The 26,038-nt window shown below is 57.3% G+C and overlaps 1 protein-coding gene across 11 annotated transcripts in view; it reads right to left on the bottom strand.

Moving 5' to 3' along the window:
• The window catches only part of SHANK2 (SH3 and multiple ankyrin repeat domains 2), a 427,977-nt gene that overhangs the window by 173,896 nt on the left and 228,043 nt on the right, over positions 1-26,038 (bottom strand). For all 11 annotated transcript variants that reach the window (XM_088018088.1, XM_088018082.1, XM_088018083.1 and 8 more), the window contains one exon: positions 572-647. In XM_088018088.1, the coding sequence (XP_087874214.1) occupies positions 572-647 (76 nt within the window). The remainder of the gene's footprint in view (positions 1-571; positions 648-26,038) is intronic.

Raw genomic sequence — 26,038 nt, 5'->3', positions numbered from 1 at the left:
GTGGGGAAGCTGGAACCCGTGCCCCGTGTCACATCACCAAAGCTCCACGGCTCTCCGCACGCACGAAACGACGCCCCTTTTGAACAAGAGTCAGAAAGCAAACCTGCCGTGCTCAAAGGCTCTGCCTGCTTGGTGCCACGCCTTTCGAGGGGGATGAGCCTTTCTCGTACAAAGGCTTCAACTCGGAGGCAGAAGGAAGAGGGAAGATGCAGATGAGACGGAACCCCAGAGCTACGGCATCCTGAAGATTCCCGTGGCCAGCTGCTGTCATCGCTGACGTCTGTGCTGCTCCCCCCTCCCCCACAATGCCCGGTCTTCCTCCTCCTGAACACCCCACAGGTGGACTCCAGCCCGACCCCAAACCTCGGGCAGCAGAGACCGCATCTTGGGCCAGTTCTCTGGAAGAGGGTGGCTTCCATAATGCAGCCCACGTGCAGGAAGTCACAGCGGACACACCGAGGGAAAAAGCCAAGGGGGTCCGAGGGCTGCAGGCAAGTGGGTCCAGAGCTTCTGCGGCACACAGAGCATCTCTGACCAGAGAGGGCCTGGCAGAGAAAGAGCCGAATCTTACCTGGTAGCGTCGAAGCTGTCGTATGAGCCGACTGTGTAGTGCCTGAACAGCTTCTTGCTGCGGTCTGCACGAGTTTCTGTACAGAGAGGGAAGAGAAACACTGTTTAGAAAAGTCACAGACCCCGAATGCAGAAACCAAGCGAGGCCGGCCAGACCTCACATTTATCTGACCTACGAAGCGCCAGACCCACTCTCCTGGGGAAAGATCTGGGAGGAAGAGAAGGCCTCGTTCTGGGAGCTGACTTTGCAAAATCTGAGGAATGCATATGAGCCCCACGGCCGACTTCTGAAGAGTCAGGAGCTCCATTCCAAAACGGAGGCAGAATCCTGGGTCCTGGGCTCGCGGAGGGAGCAGGAGGAGGCTCTCTGCAAAGAAGATGGCCCTGTGGTTTAAGTCGGGATGGCAGCGCACCTCTGGCCCAGGGAGCCCTCCAGAACGGTATCCTCAAGTGCTGCTGGGCCTTCCAGCAAATCTGAAGATGACCGCCTTTTGGGAGAAGAATGCTTATTGTTACTTTTCTGGTGATAGTTGCTCTTTCCTAAAAAACAAACAAACACACAAAACCCCAAATGTGATTCACGTTCCTAATTAAGCCCTCCGCCTGCTTCTCTTACTCAGCAGGTTTGGATGTAAATTTCATGGGACATGATATGAGCAATGCAATTAGATTTAGCAGATTGCTCAGGGCCGGAGGGAGAAAACCCACCACCACACGAATACAAGAAATTGGGCTGTGATTTACTGTTCAGATATCGACCTCTGCAAATAAAATCTCCTGGACAATCTCCTTCCTAAACCCTGGAAAAAACACAGAGAAATTATGGGATTGGCTTCAGGAAAATGGCTCAAAATCTCATGTAACTTCTGTAACCCTCTCTGTGGTCAATCCACATTCCCAGGTGAACGTGCTTGTATTTAAACCCCCAAAGCACACTTCCAGTTCAAAAGTGAGCGCACGTAAGCATACTGAGGAAGGTCAGCATAGTCCTTCTCGGCTCCTTTTATGCCCAGAGGCAGCTAGTTCAGCAAAAATGCATGCTCACCTTCTCTACAGTATGGAGTTGCCTTTGGGGGATGGGAGGAGTGGCTGTCCAGCCCAGGACTACATTTCCCAGCTTCCCTTGCACCCTGGAAGGGCCACATGAGCACTTCCCACCAATGGAATGTGAGCAATGAAATGGAACATTCCATTGCGAGGATGATGGGGGGTCTCTTCCAAGCTTGGCATCTATGGAAGCCAGTGTGCTTCCCTACCCTCTCTTGCAGCTTTGCCCGGCTCAGAGCTAGGACCCCTGGGGTCCACAGGATGCTGGAACCCTCTAGGGTTCCCACAAGATGCCCAGGTCTCCGTATATTGAACTGTTGAAGTGAGCAACAATTAGACTTCTATTCATCATGCCACACTCAAAGGACTCATCGGTACAGCAGTTAACAATGGCTTAACTGATGTGCAGGCCGGGTCCTCTGGGACTTGGCTCCCACCTGTCTCCCCACGCCTTTCCCATCCCTAACCCCGACGCTCCCACAACACAAAATGTACAATTCCGTGAACAGCAACATCATCATCACCACTGTCATCGCAACACTAATTGAGCACTTACTGTATACTGGGCCCTGTTCCAAGTGCCGTTCCTATATTCCCTTCCTGGACCCTCATGACTCCCACTGAGGGGGTCTGCACTGCTTTGCAGGCTCAACCACATCCAGCCACCTTTCCAATCCTGCTCAGGACTTTCGGGGTTCCCCCCATGGGAGCTGGCCCCTCTGTCTCTGCTGCATCACCACTAACATTTATGGAGTCCTTCCCCTGTGCTACGGTCTGGTTGTCTGGGCTCAGCCACTCACTGGTCACACCAGCCCAGCAAGGGAAGTGGGACTGTGCCCACTTTATAGCTGGAGATGGTAAGGCTGTCAAGACAAAGTTACACATTCACGAAATGGCAGGGTCAGGATGAGTCCCCCAGCTGGAAGATGGGCTCCAGGCCCAGGCTCAGACCACTAGACCACAATAGCTGACCCCTGGAGGGGGTCCAAGTCCCCATGTTCTCTACAGTGCCCAAGGGTGGGGGCTGGCCTCTCTCTATCACACCGCACCCCCCATGCCTAACCCCTAGTAGATGCCCAGTGCAAGTGCTTGTCCACCTAATCTAAGTGACCTACCGTACAATTAGCAAAGAAAACACACCGTACACCACTGGAGTAGCCTGAGTACATGGGGCCCTCGCTGGGCTGGGCACTGGTCCAGCCAAGCTGCATGCACCTCTTCTGTGTTTGGCATCTGGAAGAAATGTGCCCAGATGTTTTGCGTCCTCCTGCCCTCCTTCCTGGCTTCCATAGCATGCATATGTGCAATTCGAGTCATTTATCAAGCCCACAGGGGAGACAGGTCCTGTGCCCCACATACAGGCACTAGGAGACTCGTGGGGGTGGGGCCTTAGCTCTGCAATCTGAGGCTCAGAATCCTGGGGATGGGGTGAAGACAGAGCCTGAGAACATGGACCTTCTGTGGTCTGGGCTAAGGGCGTCAGCAGTCAGATGACTGTATGAAGGACATGGGCCAGGCAACGCATCTGGCCAGCTCAGCCCTGTGACATCTGTGTGGGGGCCCCATATGCGCCAGGCCCTGAGGGATATGTAGGATTTGAGCCTCATTGTGTTACGCAGAGTAGCTCACAAAGCCACTGAAGGACCATGGGGACTGGCTGTAAGCTGCTATTCTTATTCTTAATTACCTCGCTTGCTTAAGCCCTCTGTAGGCAGCTCTCTGCTAGTTGTTTAGGGAAGTGTTGGGCACTGAGAGATGATTGGTGCAGGCCTCTGGCTGAAGTCAGAGGTTGTGGGTTCCAGCAGCAGAGAGAACGCAGCGAATGTGTGTGTGTGTATGTGTGTGTCTTTCAGAAAGGGAGCCATTTCTAGGCTAGGTCAGTTAGCCAGTGGTTCCCAGACTTTGGGATTTCGTGGACCAATAAAATTTAAACAAAAGAGAGAAGAATTAGACTGACATAAGATTTACCAAGTTTTTATTTTGGCTCAGTAAGAACATTGAAAACAATAGATTTCCTTCTGCCACCTCAATTATCTTATTAGAGAAAGGAGACCCATAGAAAGACCTGCTTTATGAAAACCACCCACTACACAGGTCTTTCCTGTCCTCTGACTCCTGGACACAGTCACACTTTTGCTCTCAGATATGGCCCCAAAGATCAGAGAAGAGGTACTGAGGGACACATCATTGCCACCATTACCACCATCATGGTCATCACCATCACCATCATCACCACCACCACCATCATCATCACCACCACCTTTATCACCATCATTAACACTATCATGGTCATCACCATCATCATCATCACCATCATCATCATCACCATCATCACCACCATCACCACCATCATGGTCATCACCATCATCACCATCACCTTCATCATCACCATCATCACCATCATCATCACCACCATTAACACTATCATGGTCATCACCATCATCACCATCATCATCAGCATCATCACCACCACCATCACCATCACCACCATCACCATCATCACCATCATCACCAACATCATCATCATCACCACCACCACCATCACCATCACCCCATCCTAATCATTATTATTATTACAAGCAGCTCTACTAAGTTCTCTCTTCACTCCATTAAAATGAAGTTTTCCACCTTATTTGGCTTTTACACAGAACCCAGTGGTAACTGGATGCCTTGCTCCCGATTTACAGAAGTAGCAGAGTTCAGTGATGAGGGATGTGGGCTCTGAGGTTAGACACCGAATCCTGTGGACCTGCCCTTGCCTGGCCTCAGTTTCTGACCTGGAAAGAGACAAAGTGGGCTAGATTGCTCTCAGGATGCTTCCCCACTGTCACAGTGTGCCACTCATGACACCACCAGGCTTGGCCTCTGCTGGCAAGCTGGGACCTGCTATCATTGCACAGGGAGGCGGGGGCTGCTGGCCACCTGGGCTGACCCCTTCCCAGGAGTCACTGAAGCAAACGTCAGTCACCAAGGAAACACCATGGGCTGGGCAAAGGGGAGGAGAAGCCGGAGGTTCGAGGCCAGCCCAGCATCCAGGGGGGGCTGTGCCCCTTCCCCATGCCTGTGCTGGGAACGGCCCCCGTCAAGTGCCTCTGGGTCTTGCCCTGCACCTGCTCAGCACTGGGGGCAGGAGAGGAGGCACCACATGCCACACTGGGGGCTGAGGAGCCTGTGCTACTGTCCCAAACCTCCCAGAATGCCTCAGTCCCACAGGGCTGTGGCCAAGTGAGGTCTGTCTCAAAACCCCAGCTACAGGGCATTGTTAAGGGCAGACACTGGGGGGCTCCTGTGCCCATCTCAAGATTAAATAAAGGAACAGACCTGGGGCTCCGAGCGGACCCGAAGAAGGAAGGGGCACAGACCCTGTCCATCAATCGGATGTGGACACAGATATACACATTTGAAGACTGCAGGTTGGCTGACCTGGACACTTACACACCCACCATAGCTCACTCTGGGCTCGCGGGTGCGGTCAGAAGTCCACGAGTGCTCCAGAGGGTCCCAACAAGAGCCCTCAGGGCCCCCACATCTGCTTCTACCCCCATCCTGCACCATCACCCTCTGCCTTCCATTTGCATTGAAATGACTGGCCAGCCACACCCTTCCCAGTGCCTGTGAAAAGACATTCCCCTTCTCCTGGGCTGTGCCTCCCTTGTTCTTTGGGTCAGCCCTTCCCAAATCCAGCCATGTGGTCAAGTGAGGCTGCTCAGCCCCTCCGCACCCCCACCGCCTGGCCCTGGACTCCAGTGTTCGGCAAGGGAGCCTGGCCAGCTGCTCCTCTGACCACAGCAGGTGCCTGGCGCAGGGGAGGGGCACGTGACCCAGAACGGGACAATGGAGTCCTACTCTTGCTGCTGCTATTTCTACTTCTGATGCCACCGTGGGGGAAATGCTGCCTGAGAATGAGTCACACCGAGGACAGTAGAGGAGCTGGTGGGGAGGAAGTGACCGACTGCCCTGGTGACATGGTCCGGAGCCCTGCATGCAACCCACAGCTCTGCCTGACTGTTCAGCAATGTCGCTTACCATTGTTACAGCTGTAAAAGTTCGGAAGGATGCAGTAACGCATTTCATCGTTTGCCACGCTGCACCCAACGGCCAGGAAACAGCCCCCCAAGGTGTGGTGCATACACCGAGTTTGGGTGCCTTCATCCCTTCCCCGGGGAGAGGACCGCTCCCTTTTCCATGTGGGGGTCCTGGAGGCGCTACCTCTCGAGGGGCCTGGCACCCTCGTCACCACGAGAACAGCTGTGCCCCAGGCTGGCCCAGGCACTGTGCTGGACTCTCCTGGATCCCATCATCAGTACCGAGGGACCCATGGCCCACACAGGACCTGCTGGCTTTTTTCTGAGATGTTCTGAGGGCTGGGTGCTGAGGAAGGGGACCTTGGCTTGGTTGGAAATCCTTGAAATTAGTTTGGGTCAATGAGTTTCGAGAAGTGACCTATGTCACTTCTTGGATAGATGGAGCATCGAGTCCCCAGTGCGAGACCGCCCCCTGCCCCCAGCATTGATTTTTGCCCTGGGGCATGGTGACCAAAACATCTGAGATGGGGATTGCTCCATCAGCCTGGGTACCCCGGTGAGCCCGCTGGGATACGTGACAGACACGTGGCATGAGAAATAAACCTCTCCGGTTTTGGGTCATTAAGATTCGGGACCTGTTTGTTACTGCAGCTTCACCTAGCTGACTGACGCAGACTGTGCATGGCCTTCTCTCCCGCGGGAGCCCATACATTCCATGTTTTGCTCAAGCCTGAAGCTTCTTAAAGCCAAGAACCAATTCGTCTGCAACCAGGCCCCCCTCCTTGGCCAGCACCAGGCCCGGTGTTCATGCAGCAGATACTCTGCCATGTCTCCCACGCAGCAGTCCCTCCACCCTTGTCTGAGTGACCATTAGCTCTTGCCTGGACTGGTGCAGGAGCCTCAGTCTCCCTGCTTCCATGCTTGTCCCCCCATCTCCGATCTATACTCTCTATAGAGCAAAGGAGCTTTAAGAAATGTAAAAATTGGGGGGATGCCACTGTGCCACCTCCTGTTTTCCAACAACTTCCCATGGAATGAGAGGCACATCCAAGTGCCCTTGGGGGACACAGGCCTGACACTGTGTGGCCTCAACTCCCACGACTCTCCCTCCTCCATCACCTCACTCCTGACATGGTAGGCACCTCATTTTTCCTTGCAAATGACGAGCTCGTCTGCACCCGAGGACCTCTGCACTTGCTGGACTCTCTCTGGGATGTGCTCTCCCCCCAGATCAAATCCCACTGCCCCCTGGGAGCCCCGGCTCCTACAACACAGCCTGGTGCACAGAGACGGTAAAAACCCACGCCCTTGGCCCCTTGGCCCCTATTCACTGTTGATGGTTTCATGTCCTCAGGTCGGACGGTGACGGGTCGAGGCTGGAGCACAGCGTGCTGGCCCCTGCTCTGCCTAGGGATGGCTGGGGCGGAAGCAGCCTGCCCTGCACATGGAGACACCAGAGTTCTAGTCCCAACCTTGACGTGGACAACGTGGGCCCTCCTCACTCCGCCTCTCTGGGCCTCAGCTTCTCAGCTACAAAGCCGACCACAGGATGGAATGACCACAGTCTCCGACTTCTCGATGAGGCACCTCCCTTCCGCCAACCTTGTGGCTGGGGGCTAACCCTTTCCCAGGAGAGGGCCATGCACCCGGGCGACCCACACAGGCACGGTTCAGGCGGATGCACCCCGGAAGCGTCTTTCTGAGCGTGGCCTAGAAAAATCTACACTGAAAGAGAAGAGTCTAGAAATCCCATTCCATATACCTCTCGCGACTCGTGAAAGGGTGACAGATTGCATGATAAGCCTCAGAGTGTCCGCATTTAAAATAGCCCTTTACGCAGGGCTGCTGGGAAGAGGATCCGGAAAGCTCAGCACGGAAGCCAGGAGGGGGCATCTGGGGAGATTCTAATGGCCTCGGGTCCTCGAGGGTGACCGGTTCTGGAAGCGGAAACCAGGAAAGCAATGTTCTCAAAAAAATTTGCAGAGATTCGGAAGGGCCAGCAGGTAGTTCAGAGGCCAGTGTGGCGGGGACGAGGGCGCTCAGGTCAGGAGATGCCCTCATGGGGAGGCGATGCCCTCTTTGGGGGCGGCGCCCTTGCTCACAGGTGCCCATTCACGGGAGAGGCACGCAAGGAAGGGCACAGAGGCCTGCCTTTAACGTGGCAATCATGAGCGCAGCCCCTTGCCAGCTGCGCGGCCGGGCTGGAAAACGTTTCTCCAAGCCTCGGTTTCCTCATCTGTGATAGGGGCTGGCAGCAGGATCTAACAGCCCTGTGGGGACATGTGCACTTGTAAACGGACCCCATGCAGGCTGTCCGGGACAGGCTGTTATGTTGTGCTCCCGAAGTCCACCTTGGGCTTTCCTGTCTGGCCCCCCGGACAGAGGAAGATCCCCCCACCCCACAAACCGTAACCGTACGTGGGACCTCAGGAGCTGCCCATCAGACCCTTTCCTGGGAATGGGGAGCTGACGTGCGGGGGTCTCCACTTCCTGTCGGAAGCGAGCACCAAGGCCGTCACCATGGGGAATGGAGAGGGACAGCGGCAGAGCATGGGCGACCCTGCAGAGAGCCGGCTGAGCCGGCCCGGCTCCTGGCAAGGTCCATGCTGCCTCCGGACTCTGCTTTCAGAACCAGGGGAGGCTGGGCCACGCCTTCTGCCCTCAGGGTCCAGGAAAGTCCCTGCATCCTTACAATCGAGTATGTTCTTTCACGTAACCCAGCTCACGCAGGTTTTAGGGCTCTTGCAACCAAAAGAGCACAGTCTTCCAGCTTTTCTACTGCTCTGCACAGAAACGGTAGTGATCCAAGTAGACCGTGACCGTGTCCCCAGGGCCTGGCTTGGCGGCCTGTCCACTGCAGGGCTTGGGACACCCCTGTCTCCAGTTTGGGATACCGGCATTTACAGTGACGATCACCCCTCCGCGGCTCCAGATACCCGCAGAGCCGGCATACCCCACCATGGCCCTCAAGGCACGCCCACATCTCTCGATCACCTGCGGTCTCAGAGAAGTTAAAGTGATCAGACGAGGGACACTGGACCCACAAAGGGTTCTGTCTCCCCTCTCCATGAGAAAGAGCCTGGGTTCGGCCACGGGCTGGAGACTAACCGCAAGGACCGGAAACCCTTCCGGGCTGCGCTGCCTCAGTTCACCCGTCACGACAAGGGGATCACGTGGGATAACACACTGAGCTCTCCGTCCTGTTCCCCACGTGCTGTTCCCCAAATTTACTTGGTTTACGGACGACCGGCTCAGAAGCTGTTGCGAGACCACGCACGTGTCTTCAGGAAGAGGGACAGAGGAGCACTGACTTACAGCTCCTTTGCAGAACGCCGGGGTAGGTTTTCCAAAACGAGAAAGAAGAATTCAAGTTTGTGTGATTCCTGAACAGGCCAGTCCAGAGGTGAATGCAAAGAACTGAACTCCGTCAGGAAGTGCAGCTCAAGCCCCAAGAACACGGGAAGACGGCCCCAGGGTCGCAGGCAGGCTGGCACACGGCTGACTTCCTAGAACAAGCTCCAAAGGCCAGGGTGAGCGACGCTGGGGCCACTGTGAACCAGGAAGGGTCACTTCAGAGGCGGCACACGGGTGTCCCCTCCGGGCCGCGGAACAGAGCGGGAGAGGAGGCTACTTCTCTCCAGATGCTGGAGACAGCACTGCTCGGAAGGAGATCCTGCCAGGGGCACAGGAAGCTGCCACAGTCTGTGACCTTTGCCCTGGCCTCACCCCCTGGACAATGTCAGGTTCTACAGCAAAGGGACGCCATCCAGGGCTGGGACAAATCTAACTCCAGGAGAAAACCATTTCTCTACTGTGGCTGGAGGGGAAGCAGGGGATCCGACCCCCGGCTGGCGTGAGGATGGAGGGGCCACAGGAGCCAGACGGTGGGTGACCCACTAGAGCTGAGAGTGGCCCCTGGAGGGTGGTCAGCAAGGACACGGGGTCCCCTGCCCCGCAGACCCCGGGGACAGAGTCCTGCTGCCAACTCAGCGCGTGGGAGGCAGATTCTCCCCCAGAGCACCCGCTGAAGAGCCCACCCAGGCTGACACCCCGATGTGGGCCCCAAGACCAAGCACAGAAGCCAGGCGAGCCTGCCTGCGCCATTGACCGCTAGCACCATGAGCTCAACAGGTGGTGTTGGGAGCCACTAAGACTGCAGCCACTTACATCAGCACAGAAAATGGGCAGAACTGGGGTTTTGTTCATTCAGAGTTCTGCTTTCTATTTCTCTGACGACTTAGTTTCCATCCTACCAAAAGGGGAGGGAGAGACAGAGACAGAGACAGAGACACAAAAAGAAGGGACCGTGAAGCCCATGATGCATCCTGTGACGCATCCTGTGTCCCTCCTTCCCCTGGAATCCAGGTCCTCTCTTGCCCCCCTTCTTGGCCCCTCACCCAAAAGGGCAAAAACTGCAGCGGGGGACACCTGAGCAGGGGAGGAGCCCTTAGCCCAGCCATCATCCAAGTTCTGGGTGCTGGGTGCCCCCTCCAGGCTGGCACCGAGTCAGATGCGGCCCAGCAGCCTCCTGCCACGTCACAGGGCTCCGGACGCCCAGCGGTGCAAGGTGGCTGGGCCGTCCCACTCCAAGCCCCCGGCGCTGTGCATCCACACGCCGCCCTCCCACAGGCTCCTGTGATCTCCAGCGGGTTTTAAATCAGACACCACTCAGGCTACACCCCAGGCTGGTGAGCCAAATGCAGAATCGGAACCACAAGGAGGAAAGAGATTACCAATGGGGATGAAGACAGAAATAACTTTTCTTTTTTAAAACCAAAGATGCCGACGGGCTCCTTGCAAAGCAGGAGAAGCAGAGAGGAATGCAGGGAGATGCTGGAAGCGGGGACAAAGGCAGGCAGGCTGGGCACTGGCATGTGGGGTCGGGTCGGCAGGGCCGGCGGGGACCACCTCCCACCCTTGTCTGACTCCAGCCACCGCCGCCGGGCGTGGAGGTCGGGCCACACTTGCGAGACACTCACGGGGCCACAGAACTGCGACATGGAAGTACACTAATCCCACCCAGATCAGTGGCTAGCCAAGTTCAGGCGTTTATTCACGATATCAGCTGCAGAACATTTATGGAGCATCTCGTGGTCCTTGGTGTTGGCCCCGCAGGGGAAATGAGGACAAAAAGCAAGGACACTGTTCTGACAGCGGAGCGTGTGCCATGTGGCCTCGCAGCGGAGGGCGTGTTCCTGTCCTGTGGCTGTTGTAGTGAACTACCACAAGCCTCGTGGCCTACCACAACACACATGTTTTCTTGAAGAGGTCTGGAGGTTGGAAATCCAGCACGGATCTGACCGGGCTAGGATACAAGTGTGGGCAGGCTGTGGTCCCTGCGGGGAGGGGCTGGGCTCCAGGGAGAGTCCGTCCCTTTGCGTCTTCCAGCTTCTAGAGGTGCCCGCATTCCTTGGCTCGGGGCCCCATCCTCCATCTGCAAGGCCAGCAGTGCCGGGCCGAGTCTTTAAATGCCATCGCTCTCGTTTGAACTGTGTGCCTCCCTCCCCCGCTTAGAGACTCTGCTGGGATTGCACAGGGCCTTCCCTATCCTGAAGTCAGCAGCTAGCAACCGTCACTCCATCTGTGACCTCCCCTCCCCTCTGCCAGGCCTCCGAACACAGTCTCGGGATCCAGGGATCCGGATGTGGACGTCCGTGGGGACCATGACTCTGCCCCCCAAAACCACAAAGAGACCATACCTCGATAGAGCCCAGTTGGGCCAGACCTGCTCAGAGTATCTAAATCTGAGTTAGTTAAGGAACTCAGAATCTTGCTTCCCGGTCAGAAAACGCACGTGAAAGAGAAGTGGTTTGCCAGAAAATGCATTTCCCTGTTTGCAGGAGCAAGAGAGAGTGTGGCGTTCAAGTTCTGACTCTGAACGACGGCGGGAGCCAAGGTGAGTGCTCAGCTCCTCAGACACTCCACCTGCTCTGTACAAGTTGGGGGAGTGGTCCTTATCTCAGACGTGAGGTGGTTCGCCCTGTGCTTGGCAGCCCCCTGCATGATTCCTCCATCAACTAGCAGAACTGGGCTCTGCACCGTGGCAGCCCTTCCCCCCGCGCCCCCCGACACTTGGGTTTCCAGTAGCTGAAGCCACATCTGTGGTGGGTTATGGTCAACAAGCAACTGAGTCATTGGATTCTATTTATTCCCAGCTCCCCCAGCACTGCTCCATCCGTCCCCAGCCTGTGCACACACGTGTGTGGTATGTGTCACCCGCTCCGTTCTCCCCTCCTCTCCAGGTCGGGGCACACCAGCCCAGCGCGGACACAGCTGGGCAAGGACGCAGTGGCAAGGTTTTCTTGAGTTCCCTTCAAGTTGGCACTTCTCCAATAACCATGTGCCCTGAGTTCCCTTAAAGTTGGCACGGGTGTGCTTGGGCACAGGGAGTGCCCGCCCCCGCCCACCCTCCAGGGCACACATCCTGGGTCCTAAACACTCAGGCATCCTGTGGTCACCAAATCTAGGAACTCCAAAAGCCAGAGGCAAAGGCGAAGGTGTGGCACGTCGGCCGACTTTCCTTCCCTGATAGACAGCAATCACGTGTGAGAGCTGGACCCCCTCCCCCCACCCCCGCCGCAGGACTGCTGTGTCTTCTTAGCCATCCCCAGGGGACTGCTGGTCACAACTGTAAGCTCACAGAAGAGAGCTCAGGAATTACGCAGTGGTTGTGCTACTGGGTGAGCAGAAAATGCTTCTGTAATTATAACTTTACGAAGCAGTCTTTTTGCTCCATGGGGCCCCTTGAGGCCACGGGGCTTGTGCGCCCGTGCCCCGAGGCCCGCTGGCCCTGGCTTCATCCACCAATCCACAGGAGAGGTGAGTGTCCATGCCAGGTAGCCAAGGGCACCCGGGTGCGAGGGCTGTGGCTCAGCTGGGAGGCTCAGCCAACGGTCAGAATGTGGGACGACCCGACGGAGGGAGAGGCCAGCCCTCGAGACAGGGCTCGAGGAAGGGGACAGGAGGAAGGTGACCCCAGGAGCGGGGCGCATCACGCTGCCATCACTGTCCGCCTCCACGGATGGCGGTCACCTGTCATTCCACCGTAGGGGACGTTTACCTGGCCCTTCCCATGCACCATGCGCTGTTCCAAGTGTAAAATGCTTGAGCTCCTTTGGGGGGCCCCAGCTAGCCCGTCCTCCACTGCACAGGTGAGGAAGTGAGAGACATCAGGGCTGAGCAGGACGGGGGCTGCAGCCCCGGCGACCCAGCGCCGGAGCTGGCGGTCCTGCCCCGCCCTACCCTGCACACCTGGGCATGGAGCGCTTCCTCTACCCTGCCCTGAGCTCCTTCCTCCCCTGACACTCACCAGCACCTCCACGGGGGCCTGGGGGGCCGAGAGCACCATCTTTCCAGACTCCTTCCCGAACCAGCCCCCCCCAGGGCACGTCCCCCTTTCCCTCCTGGACCTTGGGATATCACAGCCACACTGTCACCTGGGGATGGCGATGACGTGGGGCAGGACAGATGGGTCTGCGCGGCTAGGCAAGGGGCTCCAGTGTTTGTCTCTGGAAGCCGACCCAGCACCGTCCCAAAGCCACATCTTATCTTTGGTCACCAACAGGTCCCCCCCCCGCCCTCCACAAGGCAGGACACAGGAGGAAACCGAGGCCCAGAAGGGTGAATGGCATCCCCCAGTATGCTGCTCCCGAGTGACAGGAACTGGTTTTGGGCATTCCCTCAGCACCTCTGCTACAACCACAGAGCAGCGTCACAAAGCAAGTCTGTTCTGCCCACAAGAGAGTCAGGTGCGACAGACACTTTCCAAGGTCACCTGGCTCGTCCAAACCCTGGCTCCATGGCTAAAGGTCAGGGCACTGCACCTGGCCACAGCACCCCCATAGCCGTATCTAAAGGACAAATCTCAGGGATGAAGAGTTCCCCGTGGACAACGCCTTTTACAACGCTGGAGTTGAGAATCATTCGGGGATGTAAGAAGCTCCTGGAATCACAGGCTTTTGGGCTAAGGACCTCCATTTGGGAAGGGGCAGGGGCTTGCCCAAGGTCACACCATAGGGGCCCTCCTCCCAACCCTCTGCTCCCCTTCCCTGATCCCCTGCGTTTGTGAGCTCGGGAGGTGCGCCCCCGGCACCCAGAGCTCAAGGTGGGGGGTCTGCAGTCCTGTGTCACCCAGCCGTCCCCATCTCGCAGCTCCTGGGCCTGACGCTGCTGGACGGGAAGCTAAGCCCGGTTCCTGGCACTGTCAACCGATCCCCACCTTCCCAAATTGGCTGTCAATGAGCTGGTTTCTACTCTGTAGTAATTAGAATTTTTTTTTTTTTTTAAATCGGCCCAGGCAGCTAAGTGGAAGCGTTTATACCAATACACAGAGCCGGAATGGGGCTTTTTCAGTGGAAATTATAGTCCGTAAAGGACCGGGTGCCCGTGTGGCGTGCTGTCACCGAGCTTGGCAGGCGTGTCCATGCCAAGGACGCCCCGTTTCCCTCCCTTTGCATTCGGAGAAGCCCTCACTGGCCAGGCGTGCCTGGGGGAGGCCGCCGCACCTCTGGCCCCAGGGCTGAGGGGGACCGTGGCAGAGGGGCAGGGTGTTCGAAGGCAGGCAAGGATCTCAAAAAGACTTTCCTGGCCCTGTATCCAGCAGCTGGGCCCACACGAAGCAGAGGCCTGGTCTCTCTGTTGTGCCAGGACACCTGGACGGATGCTGGGCACGATGCTTCGCTTCCCTCACATGCGGCCTCCACCCAGGAACTGACCCCACAGAATGCCCGGTCTCAGGGCCCCCTCCCTGGTCGGCCCCCTCCCTGGCCTGGCACGGCAGCTGGTACCAAGCCCGCGAGAATCAGAGCCACCACTTGTGGAAGGGTGACCCAGAGCAGCTTAGGACACCCCTACCCCCGAGACAGGGCCACCCCCGCCCCCGCCCCCGCCCCCACGTGGCCCAGGGAGGTGAAGTGCCAAGGCCAAGGGCACCGCAAGCTTGAGCAGCAGAGCTGGATTTAAACCCAGGAACGGACTGGGGGCGGGAGGATTCTTTTTAGTTCTTTACGATCTTTTTTAGGGATGCTGGCAGCTGAGGTTTAGGAACTAGGACACGGAGAAGAAAGACCTGTGGAGCTCAAGGAAACCGCCCTGTCGTGCGGGAGGGCAGCTGGGGCCCTCCTGGCTTGGCGCCGGGCCGCCCAGCGGGCTGACCACAGTCCAAGGTCACAGGAATCAGTGGGTTCACCCCTGGAAGGGTCGGGGTGGATGGGGCACAGCAGCCCCGATGGCGCTAACAGATCACACGGAGACGCCCCCCGCCCCGGCAATGACCTTAGCCCCACTCCCTGCAACCCACCAACCTGCTGAGAGGTCAGACGACCCCCAGAGAGGTTACAGGCCCCTGACCGACACCAGGGTTGGGAGGGGGGTCCCTGGAGTCTCGACAGGTCATGGCTCAGGTTCTCTCGGCCCACGTGAAAGCGCCATCCGGGAGGGGGCTCTATGAAGGAGAGGCGTCTTCTCTGACCAGGTGGCCAAGGCCCCCACCCCCCCTCCCAGCCAGATTCTCGCGAGCTAGCGGTCTCCTCTCTGCTCTGCTTCCCTGAGCGGCAGGGAGCAGCCAGCAACGGCCCTCTGCAGAAGTTGAAGAAAGGAATGCAATCTGAAGATACATATGGTGTCTTGTCCCCCGTGTTACAATGCCGAAGGAGCACACAGTCCATTCGATTTAAAAAACCGCCCCCCAAACCCCCAAACTAAAACCCAAACGAGCCATGCTTCTTTGAAGGAGGCACACTGCCCTGTACCAGTCTGGGGACTTCCCCTACAGTTTGTCAGGTCAGAGAGGACGCAGGAATCCTGGACCATCTATGCATTTACACTGAACCGACTGACAATGCAGGTGCCCTCCCTCCGAGTTCACAACACTGCTTCCCAAGGCAGAGACGCCCGAATTGGTCTGAAAAACCCACCGGCCTCTCCACGGGGCTCTTGAGAACATGGAAAAGCCGTGGGGGCTCTTCTAAGAGCAACCGCAACGCCCGAGCCCTCTGGCACAATCTGACGGCTACTTTGATTTTCCCTTCCACACCGGGAGCAGGAGAGAGCCGTTCCGGAAACAATAGCCTTCTGTGGAGAAGCACAGCCACCAAGGACAGGGTATTTCTAACAGCCCACCAAGTGCAGAGCGATCAGCCTACACAGCCAGCCGCCCCGTCTGGGCAAGTGCCCGCAGGACCGCGATTCTGGCAGAGAACAAAGACTCGGCACACCACCCCAAAGCGGGTTCGGGAGGCGGCACCGTACCTCCGAAATGAACTTTCTTCTTGAACCGTGAATTCTCAGCCATCATCTGCAGCCTGGGTGTGACCATCTCACTCAGGCGGGTCCCGCTGCCGCGCTGGGTCCACACGGGGACCGTGTCCCCGAAGCCAGCCTCATCTACTATTGTCTGTTAATCCAAGAGGGAAACAAAAAACAAAACAAAACAAAACAAAACAAAAAAAAGTTGCAGCCCTCCAGGGTCGAAATTGCAGAAGAAATAGGAAAAAGGACTCAGAAGGAGAAGAAAGATGGCTCCGGAGCGTTTAATCCACAGGGAGGCTCACAAAATTGACTTTTTGAGACCGCACATTGGATCGGCGGAAAATTCAGTTCTTTGACACAAGTTGTAAGCTCCAGATTGGAGCCTGCATCCTTCCACTTCCCACTGTACCAGGGATGGTTCTTTTTCCTAGTGCCGGTTTCCATGGCAATGCATCAGTCACTAGTCTAAATACGTACGGGTGAAGGACGCCAGGAAAGCCAGCACAATTATGCATGCCATTAGCGGGTAGAGGAAAATGGTTCAACCCGGCTATTAGCACGGGGCCGAGATAACACTTAGCGGCTTTGTCAGCCTCATCCCGGGTAACTGCTTTCTCACTTAGAACACTCCTCTGTCTTGGCACTTCCGGCCCCGCGTGCTGTGGCGGACAGCGGGCAGCCAAGTCCATCTTGGCCCCACGACCCCGCCAGAGGGAAGGGATCGCGTTGCAGGGAAGTGGGTCCTGGTTACGCCTCTCGCCCGACCCTGCGTCCCCCCAGAGGGAGGGGGGGTGGCTCGCGATCTCAGGAGGCAAGGAGGGATTTGGGGAAGAACATCCAGGGACTTGCTGCGGATTGGGTTTGAAGGCTGGAGGTGAGCAGCCGTAGCAGGAGGAGGGCCAAGGCCGTGGTGTGGGGCTGGGGGCCGAAACTGCCTCCCGCCCAGCGAGGTCCTCCTCCTCCTCCCCCTGCCCCGTGACCTCGCCTAAGAAGGGAGGTGTCAGCGGCAAGAACGGAGACCCTCCCTCCTTTTGGTCATTTGTCCTTGCTTTCTTTTCTTAAATGGCCACCATGGGCGTGCTGTGCGGCTTCAGACGAGACCCCTTGCCTTTCTGAGCTATAGGCTTCCTGTCACTGGGAAAAGGGGCCGGGAAGGTGGTGATTCTCAATGAATGTTCTCTGTATCCCCAGGAGCCGGACCCCGGCTTCGCTACTCACTGGCCTCCTGACCCGGGACAAGCTCCAATGCTCCTGGGGAGATGGAGATGCGAGTGAACGAACTGTAAAATGGGGTGCTGTTTTTACTGCTTCGGGGAGGAGCACAGACGCCCTGTCACCTGTACATGTGGTTGTGCTGTGGTGGCCCGGCCCATGCCGCCCAGAGTCACGCCTGGTTTGTGGTTATGACTTAGCCTTCGCATCCTGTTCACCCAACCTCGCTGGAATCAACGCCCTGAGAAGAATCAGAAGTGAGAAATCTGGGCCCAGAGAAGTTAAGCGACTGAGCCAAGGCCACACAGCCCGATGAGGGTGGACCTGGACCGCGGGTCTCTCGACCAAGCTCTGTGCCACCGTCCCACACCTCCTGCCCTGGCACTCCTGGGGACGGGGGGCGTTAGGTGCCCTGGCCTGGCTCTCAGCTGACGGCGGGAATGAGCACCCAGGGCAGCCATGCTTGTGAAAGATGTGGGCCTCACACCCAGGACATCCAACGTGCGTCTCTACTTGGGGGTCCTAGCAAATCCTAAACCATCCCCTCAACCTGGTGGCTGGCAGCTCAGTGGGAGGCTACGGGCCCTTGGACCTACGTGGGTTCCTGCCTCCCCGGCGTCCTTCCTTCCCCCCTCGGTCTGATTGATCTCAGAAGGTCACAGAAACAGCCTGTGCCTGGCACGCGGGAGGCCCAGGGGGCCACTGCTGCCGCTCACTGGGAGGGATTTCAGTGGGAGGCAGCAGCGGAGAGACAGAGATGGAGGGTAAAAATAGCGCGGGCGGGTTTTCCACAACAGCACCGGCCCCCTTTCTACAGAGCTCAGCATCGCGCACACGAGCCCCGCACAGCCCCACGTCCCACGTCCCTCTGCACTTGGCATCTCAAAGGCTCGTGTCCTTGGAGGCACCCTGTCTCCCCAGGACGGTGAGGAGCTCATGGCTACACATGAAAGGGAGCCTCCGCCTCCCTCCACGTGTCCCCAGCTGGCTGTCGGAGAACCCAGAGCGCTGGGTGGAGGGCTTGCCCTTCCCGATCCGTGACCTCCGGCCTGGGTCTCACGCTCTCAGAGAGGCGGCTTCGCCATCAGGAACACGGTGCGGGCAAGCCCGTGTCCTCTCACAAGGACGAACCAAAGCGACAGAATGCTAGACAGTGGGTCCACTGGGTGCACCAACGCACCTGAAAACGGCAGAGTATTGTGCAAACGCCACCACGTGGGGGCTGCCACCTGCCCAGCCGGTCCAGCACGAAGGTGGACGTGAAGTCACACGCGGGAGCGGGCATTCTCCTTCCTGTCGCCACCTCCAGAGACAGCAAGGAATTAGCTCCGTGTCCTGTGGTCACGGTGCCCTGCGTCTGCATCCCTCCCTGATGCCCACGGGTGACGGGGCTGGAGGAACGCACTGGAACTCTGTGCTGTGTTGGGGACTGAACCGTGTCTCCTCTGTGCCCCAATCCGCACCCCGAAGCCCTCACCCCCCTGTGGGACGGTATCTGAAGGTGGGGACTTTGGGACATGGTCAGGGTTAGATGAGGTCACGCGGGAGGGACAGGCCCTGGTGCCGGGATTACGATCCCTGTAGGAAGCAGAACATACCGGAGTTCACTCTTGGCAAACCAGGAGGACAGCCCTCACCGGATATAAACCCTGCACGCCCGGCCTTCATAACCGCGAGGACGAACGTTGTCTGAGCCCCTGGTCTGCGGTGCTGTTACCCGGCCCACGATGACAGGGGATGGAGAAAGCGCTGTCGCCTGGGGGTCGTGGGGACGACCCAGCGGGCACACGTGCAGCATCCAGGGCTTCCTGTGCTGGGAGCGGCCCTCCTGCCCACCATGCATGGAACAGCCTTGGGGCTCACGTCACCTCCCAGGAGGGAGGCGTGAAGGCCACGCACCTGTGTCTCATTACCGGGAAACCAGGCAGGCCTGGCGAGTGTGCTCAAGGCCTGTGTGCATGCACCCACGTACACACGTCCGCGGGGAGGGACAGAGGACAGGCTGGGGTTTGGAATTCTCCTCTTCGGAGGAAAACATCTCAGACTCAAAGCTTTTTCCTTCCAGAGCCCACGGGAGCCCCATCCTCACTCCGACCCCCCAGGCCCAGGCTTCTGCCCGTGGGCTGTGCTTGGACTCTGCCCCGAGTTTCACCGCGGTAGCTTCTCTCAGCCACCCCCCTGTGCTGCAGGACCCTGGGTTCCTCTCCCCCGGGCACGTGGAGGCAGCCCGAGTGACAAAGGTCCCAGGCGTGCACCGCTCATCCTCCCCAGGAGGCCAGTCCCTATCTCGGGCTCTGTTTCTCTCACTGACTGTGGGCCCCTCACCACCACTCCTTCCCCCGACTCGGGTCCGTCCTCAGTGGCTGTCGTCTGGATTTCATAGGTGACCCAGAGTTACATGCGCAAGTCACAGACCGACATGTCTCCAGGAGGCCACGGGCAAGGCTGCAGGCACACGACGGTGGGCGGCGGTCACCTCGAGCCCGCCGGACCTTACATGCCTGCAAACTCCACTTTGCAGGAAGGCTTTGCTCCCTCGGAGCGCAGCTGCAGGTGGAACAGGGCGCCGCTCTGTGAGCCGCCAGGCCTCCAGTGGTGGCTCCTGGGGAGTCCTGAAGGGCCACGGGGCTGAGCGAGGTTGTCCTGTGCTAGGAAGGCACTGCTTACAAGCCGAGGGCAGTCACCCCACACCACACGCCTCCCAAGGTCCCCACCCAACTCCAGGGTGCAGAAGGCCTTTTTATAAACGGTCTGAGCGTGCTCCTAAATCCTTGTCACATGAGGCACAGAGCGCGTTTGGCGTGGACTGAATCCACACGGAATTCTTCAGGAACGCCAGCGGCTTCCACATCAAGGGAGCATGTCCTGTTTGTCTGCAGCTTTGGCACAACTGCTCACAGGTTCCCAAGACTGCACCCCTGTGGGTGGGGCCGCTCGAGGGGTGTGGGCATATTCATGGACACCGGGACCACCACGGGGATTCTCTGTGCCAAATGTGAGACGCATGGACGTGATCTTCCTGCACAGTCCCGGGCCGCTTCTTGCCCGCCCGGACAGTAGGGTCGTGTGCTTTTGCTCCGTCCCCATCCTTCGGTGCTGTTGGGCGACAAGTGCAAGCACTGCGTTCCCCGACCCCCACCAGTGGCAGCAGGCAGGGTCTGGCGCGGGGAGACAGATCTGTCTGAACAGATCTGCGTGTCTCGCGGGGACGCTGCATCCGGCGGTGTCCACGGAAAGCTCCCACACACCTAAGGAACGCCTCTTTGTTCTTTATGCACCTGTAACACGAGGCAGCTTCCTGCAGTGGGCTTCCTGCAGTGACCAAGCTCTGGGTGACACCAGCCTTGCCGTTCCTCCCGCCCGTCCAATGTGTCTGAGACCAATTTCCCTTATTCCGTCCCCTCCGTTGGAAACACCGACAAAGGTGCTTGTTTTCTCCGGTGGGACGTTGATTGACATAGGGCGTGATACTAAATTTTTAGATGTATGTATATTGAGCATTTTTTACTGTAAGGTTTTCCCTTTGAAGATCATCAAAGGCTCCCTGCAAATAACCATTTGAAAAACGGGTGCGTTGTGTCTCTCGGAGCTGAGATGCGCAGAGCTGCAGCCAGAGATGCTGTGCACCGGGCTGAGAATGACCGAGCCGTAAACACCAGTCAAAACCTCCATCTCCACCTGCAGCATCTCTGGGTACGTGGTGGTTAAACCTGGAGGGTTGTTAAAGCATCTCCCCGATGAAAAGCAGGACTTGAGACGCGTGAGAAGTGTCAGCAGGACAGGGCGGGCTCTGGGGGAGTCTAAGCCTCCTGACAAAGAGGTTGGGAATACCAAGGCTTTCTGAAGGAAGCTGAACAGCTAGATGAAGCTCCCCATGGCCAACCACGAGCAAGCTCCAGCCTTCACTTTTCTGCCCGGTCTCTATTTTCCTTCCTGTGGTAGGACTTTTTACAAAGTGCCATCAACCCCATTCTGAGTTAAAAAAACATGCCAATGGCCCCTGTGGAGGACAGACCTGGGAGACCACCTCCCTGGTAAGAGTCCCTCCACGTGAGCGTGACTTGCTTCTACCAACAGAATATGGCTCATGTGCATATTCTAGCACACGTATGTGTGCTAGAGAACGTGTGTACTTCGCTTCACATGCACATGTGGGCACTAGAGAATGCGTGTGTACCTGGGCTCATGTGCACATGTGTGCTAGAGAACGTGTGTGTGCATGGGCTCATGTGTACACATGTGTGCTAGAGGATGCGTGTGTACCTGGGCTCACACACACACGTGTGTGCTAGAGAACGTGTGTGTACCTGGGCTCACGTGCACATGTGTGTGCTAGAGAATGTGTGTGTACACGGGCTCACGTGTACACGTGTGCTAGAGGATGCGTGTGTATCTGGGCTCGCGTGCACACGTGTGTGCTAGAGGATGCGTGTGTATCTGGGCTCGCGTGCACACGTGTGTGCTAGAAAACGTGTGTACATGGGCTCACATGAACACGTGTGCCAGAAACACGTGTACACACACACACACGTGTGCGTGTGCAGATACCTGTGCAGAAACTACTTCTCAGGGGAACTGCAGTGGTTGAGCACCTCCTCAGAATCCTTTGGGGGTCTCCGTGGGCCTGTCTCCTTTGATCTCATATCACGTGGTGCTTTAGAAACAGCAGAGAGCGAGCCGTGTAGCGGGTGCAGGGGGCCAAGAATTCTCTGAGAGATCCTGGCGACCACACCGGCACAGAGCCGTGCTGTGCTGGTGCACCTGTGCTCAGGTTGAGTCCAGGCAGCTCAGGGCAGGAATCTGTGCTACCCCTGCACCCAGAGAGCCCCACACGCTCAGTGCTTGGGAAGGAGACATCTCTTAAGAGCTAAGGAGCTGATGAGGTGGAGAACACCCGATGGGAGGAGGTAGCTGGTGCGTTTATGCCCACTGACCCTATGGGGGTGGGTGGGCAGCCTTTGAAGATGAGTTAACAGAGACAAAGAAAAGTCTTTAAGATCGTAAACAACCAACCAAACCCAAATTTCAGACCAAAAGGAAGGAAACCAACACTTGCCGAGTGCCTACTATGTGGCATGAGCTCTCCTAGATTAGAAAAAGTAAAAAAAAGATTAGTATGTATTTGGAAAATGGTGCTTCAAAGCTCGATTCTTCGGGGGAAAATCCCGACACTGAGACCATTATAAGACTGTCATTAGCCTAAATAAGAGAAGCAAAAACAAGTCTACTGCGGAGCGTACTAAAGGAGCTGGTGGGTTTTTTCTTTTAACTGTGAGGAATTTTAGTGAGTAAATGTTTTCCTACAATATTCATAAATGCCACTAACACCCTAAACCAGCACCGTTTAACTCATTTGCAGCTGGTTCTGTGTCATATTTAAAGTGAATCATTTTGCAGCGTTCGGGGGCTATTACAAGCGCAGTGTGGTGAGAAGCACTTCCCTGGATGTCAGGGCGGGAACACAGAGATAGACTTGTCAGCAGCAGGGACCCAGACGGTCCCCTCCAGGCCTCTTCTCAGCTGCCACTCGCTGGGTGGAGCGCCGGGCTGACGGGGTCCTTATATAAGGACCCATCGCTCAGACCTGTGGCTCTCACTTGCACAACCTGCCCTCCTGGCATCTGCATCCGTGCCCCCGCCCCCCCCGGGGACTGAGCAGTCCCGGCGATGCTGACCCGCAGGTACGGCGTCAACAACACTGTGCCAGTCTGAGTCTGGATTTCAGGAGGCCGCACTCTTGAACGGAGCATGGCTGCCCTGTCCACAGGCCCCAGCTGGCTTGCTGGACAATGAGACACGCGTGGTCCAGGCATCCTGCCAACTGGCGGGTGGTCTGCCAACCATCGCTGGACACAGCAGATGGAGTCTGGCCGAGAAGAGCAGCGCCTCCCAGCGGAGCCGGCCAAGCCCGCTCTTTGCTCTACACGATTGTGCGACAGATGGTTGTGGTGCCCGCCACGGACAGCCGGGGCCACTCGGTGCGCAGCGAACGTCCCACGAGTTCCATCAGTTCCAAGACTCTGGGGTGGTCGCCCGACCCCGTGGCAGTGGTTTCACCGTCTGTGAGACGTCCAGGACGGGCCCTGCCCTTTCCCGGGGCTTCTGCAAGAGTCCCATCAGTGACCACAAACAGCTTGTGAACTTCATAGTGCAAGGCAACAGGGTGGAAACGTTAGCCTTGGAAGGCGGTCTGGAGCATGGAGCATCTTTTTCCAGGGGACAGCAGAGCTTCCCGTGGGGTTCGCTGCGGGGACACGGAGTCTCCCCGACTGACTTCTGTGTACTTCCCGAGGTTTCTTGTGGCTGAGGTGGGGGGTCGTACGCTCTATGATGTAAGAGGCACCACCGTCAGGCAGCGAGCATCTCGGGAGCTGGTGCCCTAGAGAAGGTGCTGGAACTCTTGACTCTATGGCCGGGCCCATGGCCACGACCCAGTTCATGCCCTCGGGCAAGACTTCTGTCCTTCTTTGTAAAGCGGGTGCTGCACCCCAGCTCTGCACCCCCCGAGGAAGGCAAGAAGTGGAGAGGAGAAGAGCAGCTTGAACTTGGGGAACACCCTGACTTATGGCTCCGGATAAAACACCCCTTCCTCGTAGGGAGGTTGGCTGTGCGCATACACGTTCAGCTGCTGGCTGGGCACAAAGACCTCTTTTCCACCATGACAACCTACAGGGGCCGTGGGCTGCTTGCACCCCTCTGTGCCCCAACATCGATGTGAAAAGGGAACCTATGAAGCAACCTACATGGGAAACGGAGGCAGAGGGGTCTCCTGACTATTTTGTTAGCTACTGTTCTTCAAGAGTTACTCACTGGGCTTGACAAAGGCATTTCCGTGTTTACTGTTCTGGGCTGTAAATGCTTTAAATAAGGAGAATAAAGGAATACACAAGCGTTCTGTGTCAGGGCAGGAACACGCAGGTGCCTCTGGAGTGCGCGCCTCCCTCCCGCTTCCTGTTTACTATCACCATAGAGACGGAGTCACGGGTAAAATCAGCTGGGAGGGAGGGCAGAGCTGGTTCCTAACACAGGGGAGATGCCCCCCTCCCCCGTCAGGCACCCTACCTGCTCGCTGAGGACATGGGGGTGTCCCACCCCTCCACGGATGTCAATGATGAGAGCAGAGGGGCGGCAATCCGTTCTCAGCCAGTGTGTGGCCCAAGGTGCTGTGGTCTGGGAGCGATCACGCTCAGCTCATCGGGTGGACCACAGCCCTCTGATGGCCACTTAGCTCACAACACCCTAGCAGCTGGCCCCCCACCTACTTGCCAGGCACGCTTGGGACACGTTGTTAGAAGTAGGGCCAAATCCTAGGGCTCCAAGAAACCCAAAACGAAAACCACTGCTCCAGGGCATCTGGGAGGAACGGGGCCAGGCTCGTCAGCTGGACGGGCAGAGAACATCTATTTCCACCCAATCAACACATCTGCCTAGAAACAAACAAGGTCAAAGCAAGTGCATTCACATAACACAGATGATGTGTGGTCTTTCCCTTGTTCAAGGCGCTGTGTTGGAATTACTAGGTCACCCCAAACTCAGCTTTCTTTAAAGAAAAAACAAGTTCCAAACAACTTTTAAAACCCCAAACAACTCTGCATTCAGACCCCCGTGCGTACCCTCTGCCCACGTAAGGGGGCTGCAGCCAACAGTTTCCACCAGGGGCTCGGGGAGATGATCCTCAAAGTGTGGGATGGGTGGGTTGGCAGGGGGTCAGTGCTGGCGCCGAGGAAGGAACGGAGCAGTGACAGGGGCTGTAGCGTGGAGGGGTCCCCAAGACACTCTGCTCAGTGACAGAAGCCAGGCACATGTGGTCTCGTGCTTCGTGATGCCACTTATACACAATGTGCAGAACAGGTCGATCCACGGAGGCAGAAAGTGGTGGTCCCAGAGCCGGGCAGGGGGCAGGGGGCAGGGGGCAGGGGGCGTGCCCGCTCACGGGGACGGGGTTTCCCGTAAGCGCGATGAGCACGCCGCAGAACCAGATAGTGGTGGTGGTTGCACGACTCTGTGAATGTGCCAAACGCCACTGACTGTGCCCTTCCAACGGATGACTGTTACGGTATTCAAACAGTGTCTCCATACAGTATCATAAAGAAGCAACAAAGTGTGTGTGGGGGGGCATGCCAGTTGGCCTCGGTTCTAATCCTGCTCCACCAAGTACGGCTTCAAGACTCCGGGTGAGCCACAGGCCTCCCTGTGCCTTGGTTTCCTCGCCGGCCACCGTGCCCACCCCAGGCACAGGTGCGGGGCTGCAGACGAGCAGGAAGCTTCCCACCAGCTGCTATTACCTTCATTCCATTTTATCAGCTGTTTGCAGCAGGAGGCCCCTGGACCTGGGCCGGAACGGAACTCCCTCTCCGTGGAGCCTCCTGAACACATTGGAGCCCTCGTGCTGGGCAGGCATCTGCTCAACAAAGCCCTGCGCCGTGCATTTCTAGGCTCACAGTCGCCCCTTCCCTGCGCCTCCCCATGCCCTCCCTCCCCACCACATCCCTACTCGCTCACATCTCCCGTTTCACGAACTCTCCTTCCATGAACAGCCTCTACCTACCGCTGTGCCTTGGACCTCTCTTCTCAACCCTTCCTACTTCTGGTTGTTTTAGGGAGGTGGTAATCACATAATACATAAAGCTAGACATGTCAGAGTGGAGTTCACAGAGGGCACCCAGAGTCGTGCAACCACCACCTCTATCTACGTCCAGAATATTCTCATCACCCCAAAAGGAGACCCCGGGCCCATTAGCGGCCACTCCCTGCTATGGACGGAATTGTGTGTCCCCGCCCCCCCATATTCATGTCAAAACCCCCACTCCCAGGGTGACTGCAGCTGGAGATGGGCCTTTATGGAGGTAATTAAGGTTAAATGAGTTGTGGGGGCGTGACCCTGGTCAGATAGGACTGGGGTCCTTATGAGGAGAAGAAAGGACACAGAGCTCTCC

This window comes from Eumetopias jubatus, unplaced genomic scaffold (assembly GCF_037043125.1).
Source record: "Eumetopias jubatus isolate StellerSeaLion01/CBP00866 unplaced genomic scaffold, mEumJub1_p1.0 scaffold_13, whole genome shotgun sequence".
NCBI lineage: Eukaryota > Metazoa > Chordata > Mammalia > Carnivora > Otariidae > Eumetopias > Eumetopias jubatus.
This window is presented reverse-complemented; position numbering and strand designations above follow the sequence as displayed.